The 16,769-nt window shown below is 36.5% G+C and overlaps 1 protein-coding gene across 50 annotated transcripts in view; it reads left to right on the forward strand.

Annotated features, from left to right (window-relative positions):
- plekha7a (pleckstrin homology domain containing, family A member 7a) overlaps nucleotides 1–16,769 on the forward strand; it is a 205,598-nt gene that overhangs the window by 86,264 nt on the left and 102,565 nt on the right. For 29 of the 50 annotated variants that reach the window (XR_012393785.1, XM_068214833.2, XM_073929526.1 and 26 more), the window contains one exon: nucleotides 10,442–10,525. Coding sequence is in view for 21 of the 50 variants with exons in the window: in XM_068214820.1 (XP_068070921.1) it covers nucleotides 10,442–10,525 (84 nt within the window). In the remaining 29 variants the exon portion in view is untranslated. Of the gene's footprint in view, nucleotides 1–421; nucleotides 538–10,441; nucleotides 10,526–16,769 lie in introns of those variants that run through there. The other 21 variants (XM_068214831.2, XM_073929520.1, XM_073929515.1 and 18 more) reach the window with 2 other exon arrangements.

Consider the following 16,769-nt stretch of genomic DNA (forward strand, 5'->3'; position numbering starts at 1 on the left):
TGCACATCATTCCTTTGTAGAAAATACAGAGGGACATGGTTAAGCCTACTGTTGCTGAAGCCATCAAACTGACGTAAACAGAGAAGTACCACCACTCCAATCACTGAAGCAAAAATGGTCAGACTTTGATTAAAGCTTACCAAAACAATTATCAGTGAATTAACTTGCATAGATTTATTGTTCACCCAAAGAATAGCAATATGTGCTAGCAAAACAAACATTGCAATCTTTTTATTTCACACAGACTTTAAACCCCTGGCAGCTCTACCAATAACACATGCAGTAGTGTCATTATTACCTTACAGTTTTTGCAAGCTCTTTTCAGGGGTCATCTGTCAGGCCATGACATAAGACACCACTACATTGCTGGCATTTTACCCTCCCAACCATATGAGACAGTTAGACCGTCTAAAGCAAGACCACAGAGACAGAAACAGAGACAGAGCGCTGAAGCCGAAGCCATGAGAAGACAGGTAAACAAAAGCCAGCTACTCTTCTGCATCACTCTATATGGCATCTGAGGGACATTTATTGATTGTAAGTGGAGACTGGGTCATGTTCACTTACTGTCAGAATGCTCTTACTGAAGTAATGGGCTCCTTTAGCCTACTGTTAAACAAGTTGCACCGGAGTGTTTCTGTCTGCATGCATTCCAAGGGTGTTAAACACAGTGTGAAGTTCAGTCTTGCTTTAGTTAAATTTTAATTTGAGCCGTTATGTGCTTCTGAGAAATGTGAGTTTAAGTTTAACAAAGTAGCTTTTGTTGTTGTAGCAATGGCAATACTCGATAAATCTAATAATGATTGCACAGGCTGAGAGATTGTATTAAAAGGCTGTCATATGCAATTATTTTGGCTGCTCTATATGGCGTGATAAATTGTGTGCTGACCCTGGGTCCGTGTGTGGGATTTCTAACCGATTATGTAGTGATTCACTGTCCTGGTGGTAATCAGGGGACCTGCATTAAATGCCAGAAGCTGAAATTTGTATCTCAGCTTTCTGTAAATTCCATCTCTTTCTCTCATTCTATGTGATGTGAATGGTAATGGCCTTGTCCCAATGAGAGAGCCCTTTAAAATGCGTTCAACCTGCCGGTGCTGTTTAAACACGGCACATTTTTAAATAGACAACACCTTTGGCCTTTGCACGCCCATTGAACAAATAAACGGTTCAAAGCAATTCATTTAGCAGATTCAGAACATTGCAGCTGGCTAGTGCCAAGCAATAAAAGAGAGAAATCCTTCACTTTAAAGCAAGTAGAGGGGTGGGTCACTTATAATAATCTGTTTCTGAAACATTTACGCAGTGATCTGACGTGCATTGCATTGCCGGATATAGCCTTGCATCCTCCAATGAATGAATGCATTTGTATTTATAGTGGTTCTTGGCTTTCATTTGCTGTTTAGCCTATGTCGTGCCGTTTGCTCAAGGGTCTAATCAGCGGAAGACCATTTATGACCACTTGACATTGCTTCTAATCATCCTGACATTGATTTGGAGAGCTTGTCTTGTCACAAATTGACAAGAATCGTCAAGTGTGTTAGTGATGACTTTAAAAACTTTTTATGTGCAATTAACAGAAAGAGTATTTCTAGTGGTCAGGATCAAGTCTGGTTTGCACTGCAAGTTGTTTTTTAATATGTAGTTTATTTTACAGAGTTTACACAACAGTGAAATGAACCGCCAACTTATTCAGCCAATGTTTTACACAGCGGATGCCCTTCCAGCCCCAACCTAACTCTGGGAACACTCATACACTCTTGCAAACTCCACACAGAAATGCCAACTGACCAAGTCGAGGCTCGAACCAGCAGCCTTCTTGCTGTGAGGCGATCATGCTGTCCACTGCGCCACCGGGATCCCACCGGGATCACACTAAACAGTCTGCAGAAACACTTTGATCAACATTCCCCCTTTGCACATCCGAGGGGGAAAGCTGCACTCATTAGTAACGATCTCTCCCTCATTAGCATAGAGAGCCCTGAGTGAGAAGCAGCCATCTGCCAATATAGTTTTTGCACCATACAACTTACCATAGACTACCTTCTTTAAGCCACCTCTTTTGACTTGTTCAGTTCTTCACTGAAAATCTACCGCTATGCTGACACATTGGGGTTTGTGCTCTGCCCTCTTTTTAAAAAGAACGCAATCTCTTTACTATATTTATATACTATATTACATACAACTATTATTTACTATATATTTGTGTTTTGTTATGTTATATATGTGTTTTTTATGTTGCTGTACAAAAATATGAAAAAAATTACATTTTTAAAGAATTATGCATTTAATAACAATTTTGTGTTTTTTACTTAAATAAATCCCAGCCTTTTCAATACATTTGTTAAGGCATATCGCAGTCATAATTTTGTTTCAATTTCAATTAATCATGCAGTTCAACTGTTGAAGGAGAACCGGATCTTTAGATGTGCAATTGCGAGACTTAGCCAGTGCTTCCACACGATCACATGAGACTAAACAGGTGTGGTGATTATAGCGATCCGGGGGGCTCCTGTCAAGGATGCATGCCATGTTTGTGCACACAAATCCTTTGCTCACCACAGGCTGTCAGGCAGAACTGTAAAGAGCTCCATTACCAACAACCGTTAAGCTTATATAGCCGTTGCAACCTGTGTGGCATCTCCATGCAGTGAATTATGGACTTTAGGTATATAGGATTGACTAGAAAGGAAACAATGTGCTCTGACCTCACCTCTACCTCCCATTTATTCAGTGGAAGTGTCAAAGAGTGTTGAGTTCACATGTTTACACTGTTGATGCATACAAGCCAGTTTCCTCTGTTGAAATGATGCCTCATGAGTCAAAGCATGGCTTCAAAGCATACCTGTTCAGATAGGGAGTGTTTTTGTTTGAGGCTTTGAGGTCAGTGTGTCCATTTAAGGTACACACTGAAGGTGAACAGGGTAAAAAAACGAATATCACCAAGTCAAGTCATCTTTATTTCTGTAGTGCTTTTACAAAGATTGTGTCAAAGCAGCTTAACTTAGATATAATACACCATAACAATATTTGAAATTGTGGAACATTCCCAAATACCAGGCGGGGAGCAGAATTGTGTTAGAATGCTGGTGTAGTTAAAGTTATATACAAATATCAAAGTCAAAAGGATGGAAGGAAGAAAGCAAGGAACCAAAACTCCACCGATTGATGGAACTTGAGAACAAATATGGGAGAAACCAGGATCAGTTGTTCTGACCAGATCTCCTCTTGCTAAACAAAAAGGGGCAGAGCTACAGTCTAAAAGACATTCGTAGGCTTGAGAACTATGATCATCTATCATGGAGAAGTCTCAGATCCAAGTGGGTCACCAAATTGGTGTTCAAACTAGCTGTCGCTGAAGTCTTTGCAGGAATTAGTTTTGTGCTCTTGAATCATCACTGACCACAACAACAATCTGTTCTGTATACAGGACGGATCCAAGATTATGTTAACCTCTGGATAAGGATCTCTGGACATGAGCATAAAGATGTCAGGATTCTGCCACTTCGGTCTTGTTAATTCTAGTTTTGGTGATCCAGACACTAGTCCTGTCATGTCTTGTATGTTGTTCTCAGTTCGCGTTTTTTCTGGTCGAGCACTCATTTTCTATCATTGTGCGTGTTGTTCCATGTGATTATGTGGTCAATGAGTTCTGTCATTAGCTGCATGCTCTAGTCTTGTTTTAAATGAGTACATGGTTTGTGTTGTGTTTTTGTACCATGTGCTCTATTCTCTATGTCTTGTCCCACCTACCGTGTTATCTATCATTATGTGCTGATCCGTCATCGTTCCTGTGTTGTCTTTCATGTGTATCATGCCAAGCCTTGCTGAGCCATGTCGAGTCTAGTCAGTTTTGTCTTTTACTGCCTCCTCCCTCCACCTTTATGGGGGGTTTTAAGTTGTATTTTTTTGGATATAATGAAATCTTCGGTTTACAGCAGTTGGGTCCTCGCCATCATCCTTCCCAACACCCCAACCCCGACAAGAGGTTTCCATATTGAGACTTCAGCGAAGTTTTCTTGGCTCTGCCATACCTTTCTAGTTAATTGGTTGCTTTTAGAATTGCTAACATTTTTTATTTTTTTGTATAACAAGTTTTCTAAAATATATAAATATAATATCTAAAATAATAGAGGGGGTTTCTGGTACTGGTTTTAATTAACCCTAACCCATATTAAAAACTGTTGTTTATTAAAATGTATATAATTAAATAAATATGTGTGAGTGAATACCTCTAACAAATAATGCTTCATAATGCAGATATAAATAAATCTAAATTTTGACCTATGTAAGTGCTGCTAAAGTGGAGATTTATGACTTGGTGCAGGGTTGAAATAACTTTTTAAATATGTATTTTAATTGTAAGTGATATCAACACAAATTGGTAATCTGTGACAAAAAAAGAATTCACTTAAACATAAAGCTGTCAACAATTTAAAAATATATCTTCTACTCATTTTAAATGTTTGAAACTATATGTATTGGTTGATTTTAGGAGCTGTTCATCTTAAATGGAGATCTGTTCTGTGGTTCGTCTGCCAAGTGTTCATGAGAGGCGTGGGAGATGTGGTGCTGGATTCATGTCTGACACCAGTTGCCTTTTTCTCTCAGGAACCAGTCAGCTTCCTCTGCTTGGCTTGATTAGTACAGTATGATTTAGGAAAGGCTGATTTTTGCTTGGCTTTCTATATATAATATTGCATTGTCATAGTTTTATTTTTTATTATATAAGAATATTATTATAGTATATTAGTGGTTCAAATACTGTGAAGCAAGATGGCTCATTTATAGTATTATTGGGAGATAAAAGTGCAGCAGGGAAAAAAGTGGAACAGTCTTGTGAAACAAATGCCATTTGTTTTCTCCATAAGGGAATAGAATTTGAAACATTAAATTAGGCATGAACTGCATTTTTATAGGAGTTGGTTTTGCATACCCTACATAGCTTCCTGGAAGCATAGCAAACGCGGCCACCGAGTGTACTGACTTAAATAGGCTATAGTAAGATTTGTTTGCTGATTGCAGAGATGGCAGTTTCATGTACACTGTGACATGCAAATTCATATGCACATTAATTATGTTGTTATTAATCTCTGTTTCTCTGAGGTATTGCTAACAATGGAAAATCATAGGACTTCTCGTCAGCTTCAACAACCAGATTACTCACATCTAAAATGATTGGCTCAGCTTTACATATAAAAGAAACTGCTAGGATTTGATCAGTATATATAGTCAAGCTCAAAACTATTCATACCCCTGGCAGTTTTTTGTCCAGAAATGACACAGGCTTCTCCCAAACACTAAAACAAGACTGTGTACAATAATAAATAAGACTGTGAAATAAGATAAAATAAGACTGTGAGGCATCATTGTTGAAAAAAACTATTTTTTAGGTTTTAATTTAAATTTAATCAAAAACTTTAAGTCATAATTTACCAAGGGTGTAAATAATTTCGGGCTTGGCTGTATATATAATCATCGCTTGTTTTCATCCATTGTACTTCTTTATTTTATTTAGCTTGACTTATAATGTTTACATTTGTTCATTGATCACTTACACATACAGCCATTTCAATAGTATTCAATTCAGTAGTTTATGAATATGAAGTTTCACAATGGGCTTAAGTTAGTCACGTGAATATGCTTTAAAAGTTACTTTCTTGTCAACTTTGCTTAATACATTGCTAAATAATTGACAAAAGACAATAGCACTTATTACTATTTAGCCAACATTTTGTTTTGTAGTGTGGTAGATGCATTGCAGCAGACTGTTGCTGTTTACATAGGATAAAGCAAATAAAACTCAAATATTTTTTTTTGGAAGTGAAAAAATTAAAATGGTTCGTCTATTTACTTTTGGTGTTGTGTCATGTTATAGTGCATTGCAAGGGTTCCATATTCCATTGTTCTGTGATCTGAAATAGTACTAGAACGCTGTATTCAGTATGTTAGAAATAGAACGAGGGAGCAGTTTGCTTTTGGTGACTTGATGCATTACATTGCAATCATTCCAAATCCATCTGTACTGATGTTGGAATGTTGAATGTCAGACATACTGTAGAATGGTGCAGTAGCTTACTGTTAATGACATGTTGCATTGTTGTTGGAAGCAGTACAACAACATGTATTATGTCAGAAATAGAATGTATTATTATTTATATCACGTTATTTAAGGATTGACAGCACATGGCTTAGTGGTTAGCATGCACAAGACTTTTGGCCAGCGGAGAAATTAAAATGGTTGTGCCGAACTGAGTCTGGTTCTCTCAAGGTTTTTTTTCTTCACTCTCCTATCGGTGAAGTTTTTTTTCCCCTCTCCGCTGTCGCCACTGGCTTGCATGGTTCAGGATCTGAAAAGCTACTCATCGATGGATTTGCTCTTCAGTGTTTGGACTCTCAGTAATGACATCAAACCACACTGAACTGAGCTAAACTGAACTGAACTTAAACACTAAAAACTGAACTACCCTGATCCAGTTACTATGACCATTTATGTGAAGCTGCTTTGACACAATCATTGTAAAAGTGCTATACAAATAAAGCTGAATTGAATTGAATTGAATTAGCACTGTCGCCTCACATCAAGAAGGTCACTAGTTTGAGTCCCAGCTGGATCCAATTTGCATTTCTGTGTGGAGTTTGCATGTTCTCCTTGTGTTGGCGTGGGTTACCTCCAGGTGCTCTGGTTTCCCCCACAGTTTAAACACCTGCGATATAAGTAAATTGGATGAACTAAAATTGGCCGTAGCGAATGACAGTGTGTGTGAATGTGAGAGTGTATTTGTGTTTCCCAATACTGAATTGCAGCTGGAAGGGCATCCGCTGTGTAAAACATATGCTTGAATAGTTAGCGGTTCATTCTGCTGTGGCGACACCTGATAAATAAGAGACTATCCTGAAGGAAGATGAATTAATTATTTAGGGATTTTTTTGTGCAGTTCTTTGCACAGCACCAAATGAATACTACAAAACAACTTAACAATGTCTATGATTTGTACTGAAATAAGTTAGCCTCATGTGGGCGTCTTTTCTAGTGTGTCCTTTTTGCTTGGTAGCGCACGTTGGACAATGTTAATCTTGCAGAGTCTGGTGAGCACGATTCTACAAAAAATATAAAAGCTATGTAAACTCAAGGTAAATATATGTGGTCATCGTGAAATTATCTCTTACGTTTGCTTTACAAAACATCCAATCAGTGGTTTGCTGGTCTAAGTAATCTGTAAGTCAAACCATCGCTTCTTGTGGACATGTACAAGAAGGACTTGTGTATGAAATGTACTTTACAACAAAACTAAGTAAGTGCTTAAGAAATCTATTTAAGATTCACAAAAATGTAGACATCACCCTTTAGTGTATTTGCCATCTGAAACATTCAATGAAATGTATGTGGAGCAACATATTTTATGTATAACAAAAATGAAGGCTGATGCATATATTTTCAATGAATAAGGGCTTTTACTTGTTACATGATGCTATTAATATTCCAAATCCATTAGGGCTTGACGATATGGCAAAAATTTATATCACGCTATATTTCTTCATTTCGGGCGATACAATTTAATTATGATATCAATATGGACAATATTAAAAAGCCAGGAAAAAACTGCCAAGAACGCACACAATAGATGTTTGTACCTACAAATGTCTGCAAACTGAATATGCAAAGTCTTTAATACCGCCAGGCTCTTATAACTTTTTTTTTTAAGTACAAAAAAAAATGTATGTTCACCTTTTATTTGTACTTAGCCTTTGCAAACAGATGAGTATATTTATAGTTCTGGTTGCTTTTCATCTTAAACATCGTTTAAGGGTTCTATCTGTCTATTTATTATTTATATTTGTGCATAATTACATGCTTTGAACATAGTATAGGTTTATATATGAGAAATTTATATGAGTATGAGTTTAAAATTCATGAGTTTAAAAATCATATCACCGTTACTGAAAAAAAATCTATCACGATATATTAATATTGAATTATTGTCAAGCAATAAAATTCATTTGTTCAGTTCTTAGAAGTAAGAGTATTTCAGCATAAAAAGTATTGATTTATTTATTTTCTTTTTAAGCATGGCATCACACCACTCTTGTCTACTGTAGACAAGATCTAAGGTTCTCTAGAAATACCATACAGTACATTCAAATGTAAATGTAATTACTGTTAGATTTCTTATCAGACTTCTTTATTGTTCCATTTCAAAAGAGCATTTCCCCTAGTACTAAATAGACTTGAAATGCCCTTCTGATTTGCTTTGACAAAGACTTCAGCATAACTCTAATTATTTAGTCTCTTTTTGTTTTAGAGACAAAATGAAACACTTGCATACACAGTAGAGAGTGCACGTGTTCATATAGGCAGTGTTTCAGACGTGTTCTCCTCACATGTAACAGAGAACACACTTGATGTTGATGCAGTTTCTTAAAATAGACATGTTGGAAATACATGTCAAGCTGACATGTTGCCAGACCTTAGACTAAATTACACTGAGGGCAGAAATCTTTTCCAGCGATACCTTACTTAATGTAATATATGTGACCCTGGACCACAAAACCTATGCCTTATGTTGCTGGCAGCTAGCTCTCTGCAACTCTCACATGGTTGCCCACTGAAGCTAAGCAGGATTGCACTCGGTCAGCACCTGGATGGGAGACCACCTGGGAAAGCTAGATTGGTGAGACCAGCAGAGAGCGCTCAACCTGCGGTCCGTGTGGGTCCTAACACCCCAGCATAGTGAAGGGGACTCTATACTGCTCAGTGAGCGCCGTCTTTCGGATGAGATGTTGAACTGGGGTCCTGACTCTCTGTGGTTGCTAAAAATTTCAGGATGTCCTTCAAAAAAGAGTAGGGGTTTAACCCCAGCATCCTAGCCAAATTTGCCCACTTGCCTCTGTCCATCATTTCCTCCTAACCATCCCCATATCATAATTGGCTTTATCACTCTGTCTCCTCTCCACCAATCAGCTTGTGTGTAGTCTGGTGCAATATGGCTGCTGTTGCGTCATCCATGTGGATGCTGCACACTAAAGTCTTAGCTGAGATCCAGCGTTCTCCAGCCTCCGGCGCCTAGACTGCAGCTCTGCACAAGACGTTTGGCCATAAGAGAAATGGTCGTGCCCAACTGAGCCTGGTTTCTCTCAAGGTTTTTATCCTTCACTTTCGCCAATTGGTGGAGTTTTTTTCTTGCCACTGTCACCACTGGCTTTCATATTTCGGGACCTGTAGAGCTGCGCATTGATAGATTTGCTCTTCAGTGTTTGGACTCTCAGTAGTGAATATTAAACCACACTTTATAATTCACATAAATAAACCACGTCTTTTATGTGAAGCTGCTTTGCAATCTATTGTAAAAGCGCTATACATATAAAGGTGAATTGAATTGAATTGGAGGTAGATGAGGAGATTCCCCTCAATTTGTAAAGTGCTTTAAGTGTCCAGAAAAGTACTATATAAATGTAATGAATTATTGTTTAGTTATATAATTGGTAATATCCAAATAATACATTTTATGGGTCAAAACGGTTGAATTGTCTTTTACGCATAAAATCATTAAAATGTTAAATAAAGTGTTCCATAAAGATCTTGTTTTGTATATTTCCTACTATAAAAATATCAAATAGTTTTTTGTATTCTCAGATTTCAGATATTCAAATAGTTTTTCATTCATTCATTCATTCATTCATTCATTCATTCATTCATTTTCTTTTAGGCTTAGTACCTTTATTAATTAGGGGTCACCACAGCAGAATGAACCACCAACTTATCCAGCTCATGTTTTACACAATGGATACCTTTCCAGCCACAATCACTGGGAAACTACCATACACTCTCATTCACACACATACACTACAGACAATTTAGCTTACCCAATTTACCTATAGCGCATGTGTTGGGACTGTGGGGAAAACCGGAGCACCCGAAGGAAACCCATGCGAACACGGGGAAAACATGCAAACTCCATACAGAAATGCCAACTGACATAGTCAAGGCTCGAACCAGTGACCATGTTGCTGTGAGGCAACAGCACTACCCATTGTGCCACCACGCAGCCCAAATAGTTTTTCAAACTCAGCCAAATGTTGTTATATATTAACAAAATATACATCAATGCAAAGCTTATTTATTGAGACTTTTTTTATTCCAGTTTGAAAATTGACACTTATGACTGGTTTTATGGTCATAGGTTGCATAATTGATGATGTTAGGTTGTGTGTATATTGATATGTATGTGTGTTTACATTAATTTGCTAATAACCTGATTAAAAAGGCAAAACACCACTGAATATCACGGTGATTCATTGTTTGTTATTCATATTGTGATGGACATGTTTTGGAAAAACCAAGGCACTGATTGTACTGATGTTTGTTTGCTGATTTGTGCTGCTGGGAAGCATAATAATCACCATGCTAACGCAATGTTGTTTGTGTTTGTCTTATCTTTAGCCATAACCAGAGGACGACTACATTCATCCATCCAGTGACAGGCCAGATCTCCACTGAGAACTCTGACTTCAGACTTCAGGATCAGTAAGTGTTCCTGTTTTCCACATTACTTTGCGTATTTCTGGTTAAGTTTTATTTACGTGCTGTCTTAAAGAATCAGCACAGTTGTTTGTTGGACTCCCCAACAATTCAGAAATATTATAATGAGACAAATGTACTTTTCAGACAGCTCAGGTCGTTTCTATCATGTCAATAAGGGCTTTTTTAAGCATGAGTGAACTGCATATGGGACCAAAATAATTACAGCAGCATTTTCTCTTAAAAGCATGTTTAGTTAAGCAATATCTTACGTCACTATGAGTTCAGGATCACACAACAGTTTAGTAGATAATTAATTAGTATTATGTTACATTTTAGACACAATATTTTCTGTTTTTGTCAAATATTACTAGCTATAATACAGCAGAAGTGCTTCTCCAATCAACACACATGAGTGGTTCATTTCTGAATGAATCTACTTTTGAAATTAATCGAGAAAATCAATGATTTAACTGCATGTTCAAAAAAGAAGAGCCATTTACTTTATTTCTGAATGAATCAGCCATTTGAATAAATCAAATTAATAAATGAGTCAAAGATTTAAATCACTCATTAGGACGTTTACTGACACATTATTGCTTCTTAAACTTTTTATTAAAAATAATTTCATATTTGTATATTTTTGAAACAGCAATAATTTGCATGCACACACAGACATGCACACCTGCACATAGCTTTCCTTATGGGTACTTTTATTATATTATATTCCACTATGCCAACCTTACCCCCTAAACCCAACCCTCATGGGAAACAATTTGCACTTTTATTTTTTAAGAAAACTGTCTAAAATAATTCTGTGTGATTAATGAGCCGTTTTCTTCAAGGGGACCAAACAATGTCCTCACAAGGTGAAAATTTACTAGTATTGCAATTTGGTCCATGCAGTGTACACAAGGTGTACAAGGTACACACACACAACCTCATAATTTATTCAAGTTTGAGTAATTTCAAGCCTGTATGAATTTCTTTCTTTCGCAAAATCGTAAAGATTGTGAAAAGATATACTTAGATGCTGTTGTAGACTAAATGAATAATGTAATTTTTTTTCTATTTCATCAGATGAAAAAAAAAATAGCTTTATTTTTGTATGTCTGTGATGTTTTTCACTTTTTAACACATCTTTATTAGGGGTGTGACGAAATCTTGTATGACGATATCTTGCAAGATTAAATTGTGATGAGATTTCTTGTCAAGGTGAAAAGTTATCTTGTGAGTTGTGAAGTTATGATCGAGCATGAGGGCGAAATTAGCATTGAAGACTAGTGGCAAAATTGGATTTGAACCCAGGCTGGCCTCGGTGATGCATGTGTCACTTGGTTGACCAGGTGGGTGTGACGTATCTGCTTTTTTTTTCACCAGAGTTCAAATGTTGCCGAATCCAACCGAGGCTACAACTGCAGCACAGACATTAACCATGACTCATAAATATGCAATGGAATAGCACTTTAAATATGCTGAAAGTCATAGTCGTCATAAACACAAACTGAATTAAAACATGTGGCGTTTTTCTATCCAGATTGATTTTATAGCACCATGTTACACTTTCTGACACCTTTCTGACAATCAAATATATTAACAAGAACTACAAGCCACGGCTGAAAATTGAGGATGATGTTCAAAATCAGTGGCGGTCTCCCAAACTAAACCGAGAATAGACTTGTCCTGAAAACATTGTGCCCACCACTCTCATTAGGTGAGGTTAATATTAAATTCAACAAATTGATAAATGACTATATGGACCCTATCATACACCCGGCGCAGTGTGGCGCAAGGCGTGGCGCAGTAGTCTTTTGGTAGTTTCAGCTTGGCGCAAGAGTCGTTTTGAGGCGTTGCGCTACGCTGTTTAAATAGCAAATGCATTAGCGCTCATTTTTGCGCCCATAGGCGTTCTGGTCTAAAAAGGAAGGTGTTCTGAGGTGGAGCGCTGGCGCGTTGCTATTTTGAGAAACTATAATAGATTTTTCATTAGACCAAAACTAACCCGGTCTAAACTCCGGCGCAGACTTGCGCCTCGCTTACACACTGCTTAATACGCACAAGAGAGCAATAGGCAAATATCTTTACATTTGAAAAAATGTAAATATTAAGGATATATAATATATAATAAGAATAGATATAGAATATAAATATAAAGGATTAAAATATTACAAAACATATTATTTTCTAGTCTACATAAATATGAAAAACCACTGCTTTTATGTCTTCTTCATCTCGGGAGGCTTTTTCAGTTCATTCATAACAATTTGCTTTTGTATAATGTTATTATCAGCAGTATTATTTATTATATCCATTTTTATATTTGTTTTATTAAAAACAAGCTTAGATTTGCCCACCTGTTTGGTTTTAGACCATAAAGGGCACAGCATGTGTTTTAGGATATAACTCAGGTTTTTGAGCACATTTTGCTATTATTATTCATTTATTCATTTGCTGGAAATTAGAACTGAATTTAGAAATAGTTTTGAAACGAATATTTGCGCTTAACAAACAAAGTTATTTATTTTTAGACTAATTGATGTCTGTGCGTAAAGGTTTCCCTATACAAGAGCGAAAGTAAAAGTGATCCATTATCTCTCATTCTCACACAGTAGATGCTCTGTTTAACAGTTTTCTGTTAAAAAACTGTTAACTGTTCGCTTGTGAAATGCTCATTTTTTTCACTTAGACTTACTTTTGCGCTCTGCGCATGGCCGTCAAAATAGAGCCCTATAAACTATAGCCTATGGTTGCTAGACTGTTGCACTTTTTTGTGTTGTCAATATGCTCATGTTTATATAGGCCTATTGTTGAGTGTGCAACATTTGTATATTTATAACCACATCAATGGAATGTGGGGCTTGTGAGTCAGTGGCATTGTAATTTTAAGGGGTTGAAATGTTTGGGACCCCTGCTCTATGGGATGGATCCTTACCCTGTCAAAATAAACTGGGATTCACAACAATGGATCTGCTTGTGACTTGTATTACAGTAATACAAGTTGTAGTCTTTTAATAGGCACATTCTGATGTGTTCTCTACACCAAAATTTGCAAATGCATTCCTTATAAGCCTTCCATCAAAAACAGTGAGCCATAATCACAGTTTGAGGCTTATAGCTTTACAATCCTGTATAGTTTGTTAAGATTACTCATGTTTTATTTGATTGAATCTTGTTGTAAACACTGACATGTTCAACAAATAGCTGAGTGCTGGTTAACAAGACTCGCTACTGAAATTCTCACACAGAACCTTCATACAGTTAGGATCTCCCGCGCATGATCTATATGTTGGCAGATGCAGAGCTGGAAAAAAAAAACGATACCCTTGACTTAAGTATCAAATGTCTCCGCTGGCATTTGCCAATAGTCTCACACTTAACAGATCCTCTTTTGGTACCGCCAAGCTGTAACTTATATTCCAGCTGTCTCATATGCGCACTTAGATTATTCATGCTTACCAATACAGAAACCCTTCAAACACCAAAATTGCATGTGCTCCTAATAAAAAACAAGCTTTACCATCTAGGCTGTTTCATGCTGTTAGGAGATAGAGTAAAAAATCTTTCAGGTTATGTCAGAAAGCGCAATAATAGTGTTACACAATCTTCACAGCTCCGCAGTTCTGCATTAGAGAAGTGTGTTTCAACAGCTGCCCACCAGTCTTATCTAACCTGGATCTCTCTAAAAGCAGAATATTAGTGCCGTATATCACAAAGACCGGGCCTCTTTTAGCGTCTGGCTGTGTTCTCCTGCACATCCTAATGGATGCATCTCATTAACAGCTGTGTGGGTGAAGCAGGCTTTCTGAGAGCCACAGGTTATATGCTGGAAAGAGCGGTTGTGTGCTGTACTGATCATATAATAACCAAACTACTATAGATTATGGAGAGCATGATAACCGATTATGCTGGATGAAAATTTATTTTTTATTTTTTTTGATGTCCTTCTTTGAAATTTTGACATTTTAAATACATTTTATTATAGACTGTTATGGAGATATAATTTTGTGCTGTTTTATGTACATTAGTTCCAAGGATACGGATTCCATTTATAGTGCCAAAAAGATGTGCTTTGTCACTTTTTATTAGATTTGGTTAACATATTTTAGTAATTTTAATACTTAAATGTGTTTAATTTTCATTTAGGATGTTATGGTTACTTATGGAGTGTGCTGTACATTGTGTTTAAATAACTTAAATGCGAACATGCCATTATAATGCTAATAAAGAAGCAAACATATTTGATGTTTTTGTATATTTTGTGTATTTTTTCTGTATGAGCTTATTTTCAGTTTTGATATGTTTTTAATTATTTTTATTGCAAGATTAGTAATAGTTTTTTTTTTGCAAGTTTTTGTGTGGATTGTGTTGCTTTAGCCACGTAAATGTAGATTTGATGCTAGCATAACATTAAAAAGTTAACTAACAAACAATTTTTTGGGCTAATTTTTTTTTTAATTAAAGTCAACGTTCAGCTTCTGAAATATTTTTTTTTAAAGCACCTATTTTACCTCTTTTTCAAGATTTAATATCAGACTTTTGTGTCTCCAGAATGTGTCTGTAAAGTTTCGGCTCAAAACACCCATCAGATTATTTAATCTACCTTTGTCTATATTGGAAATATGAGCTGTTTGACGTTGTAGCTGTATTTGTTGCCTATGCCTTTAATGGAAATGAGCTGCTTCTCCCTGCCCACCGTTACCCTGTGCGTGTCAGAGCCAAAGAGATCACTCACTATTGCTATGATGAGTGTAGTTTTTCCTACTGCGTCTCATGCAGAAGCAGCATAGTGACAGAAAAGAATGAAGCTGATCTCCCTTACTCCTGGAAAAACTTTCCCAGCGATTATTTGATGTATTTGTTATGGAGGTAATTCAAGCCTTTCTGCAACAATGAGTCACACACAATGTTATAAATTATGTGAGCATGCACGCGCTCACACACACACTGACACACATATGCGTGTTTAGCTTTGCACTGTTTTTGCACGGCAAATGTGACCGGATACATGTTTATATCAACTGTTGTATGGATATCCATTATGTTAATGTACAAAATAAACCTGATTTAAGTCCATGAACCAGGATTGAAGCGTCTTCTTTTATAACTGTACTGACATGCGGCTGTGGTGAAGAATTTCGAATCAATTTTACTGTCTTTATCACTAACATGCACTGTTTTAGAAACATTTTAAACATGTAAAACTCATTCTTGAGGTGCTGCTAATCACAGAGCTGAAGAGATTGTTTAATCCTGGTTGATTTTGCACATGTCCTGTCAGGTGGATATGATTATACTCGTTACTTTGGAAGCATGTTAATTCGCAGATGCCAATCAATTTGGTGGGTGGGCAAACCGCACTTATACTTCCTGTTGTGGTGGGCCTCAAAATAGGAGGGATTTGGATCCTATTTTTTAACATCAAAGAGTTTTAAAACAGAGACTTATTGTGTTTCTATCACTCCAGTATGAATGAGGACACGCTATACCAACAAACAGTTCAGTCCAAACAGTTCCCAATAGATGATTTTCATCATAGGTGCCCTTTAAGTTGTAAAACTATTTCAGGTTTAGTTTCACTATTTTACTTTAGTTTTTGAGCCATTTAAATGGTTTTGATGCAATCATGGCATTAATAAAAGTAAAAGTAAATAAAATACTGTAAATAAACAAAGTAACTAACCTTCATTTCTTCATCTGTTATTTAAAAATGTTTATTTTATTTATTTTATTTTTTAAATTGTTTTAATCTTATGAATTAAATATATAATGTTTAAATAAATAATGTTTATTTTATTTAATAAATATTTTAGGAATCAAAATCGCCGTGACCGCAAGACGACTGGCACCAGCAAGCTTAAATTTTGTATGGATTTTGTATGGACAACACTGTCAGAGACTGAGTCACAGTTTGATTGTATCAGGTGTATAGCTTTTGTATTTAAGGCTAGCTTCAACCATGAATATTTTTATACCTAAAAGATATCTAACATAAAAGCAATGCTTTTAGAAATATTGATTCTTTCATGTCACTGCTGCACCATGCTGTTGCATCGTGCTGATTTTTTCTAAAGCTTCAGTAAGAGCCGCTAGAGAGGTTTGAGTGGCCAAATCCCACGGACTCTTCAAATGTGCAGAACTGTAAAGACAGTCTGTTTTTCTTTCTTTTGAATATTGGCTTTTTTTGTACATCTGGCCATCTGTTCCAGGATTGTACAAGAGTTTGTTGAGCTGTGAGGTTTCCTCAGCTATC

Source organism: Danio rerio, chromosome 18 (genome assembly GCF_049306965.1).
Source record: "Danio rerio strain Tuebingen ecotype United States chromosome 18, GRCz12tu, whole genome shotgun sequence".
In the NCBI taxonomy this organism is placed as follows: domain Eukaryota; kingdom Metazoa; phylum Chordata; class Actinopteri; order Cypriniformes; family Danionidae; genus Danio; species Danio rerio.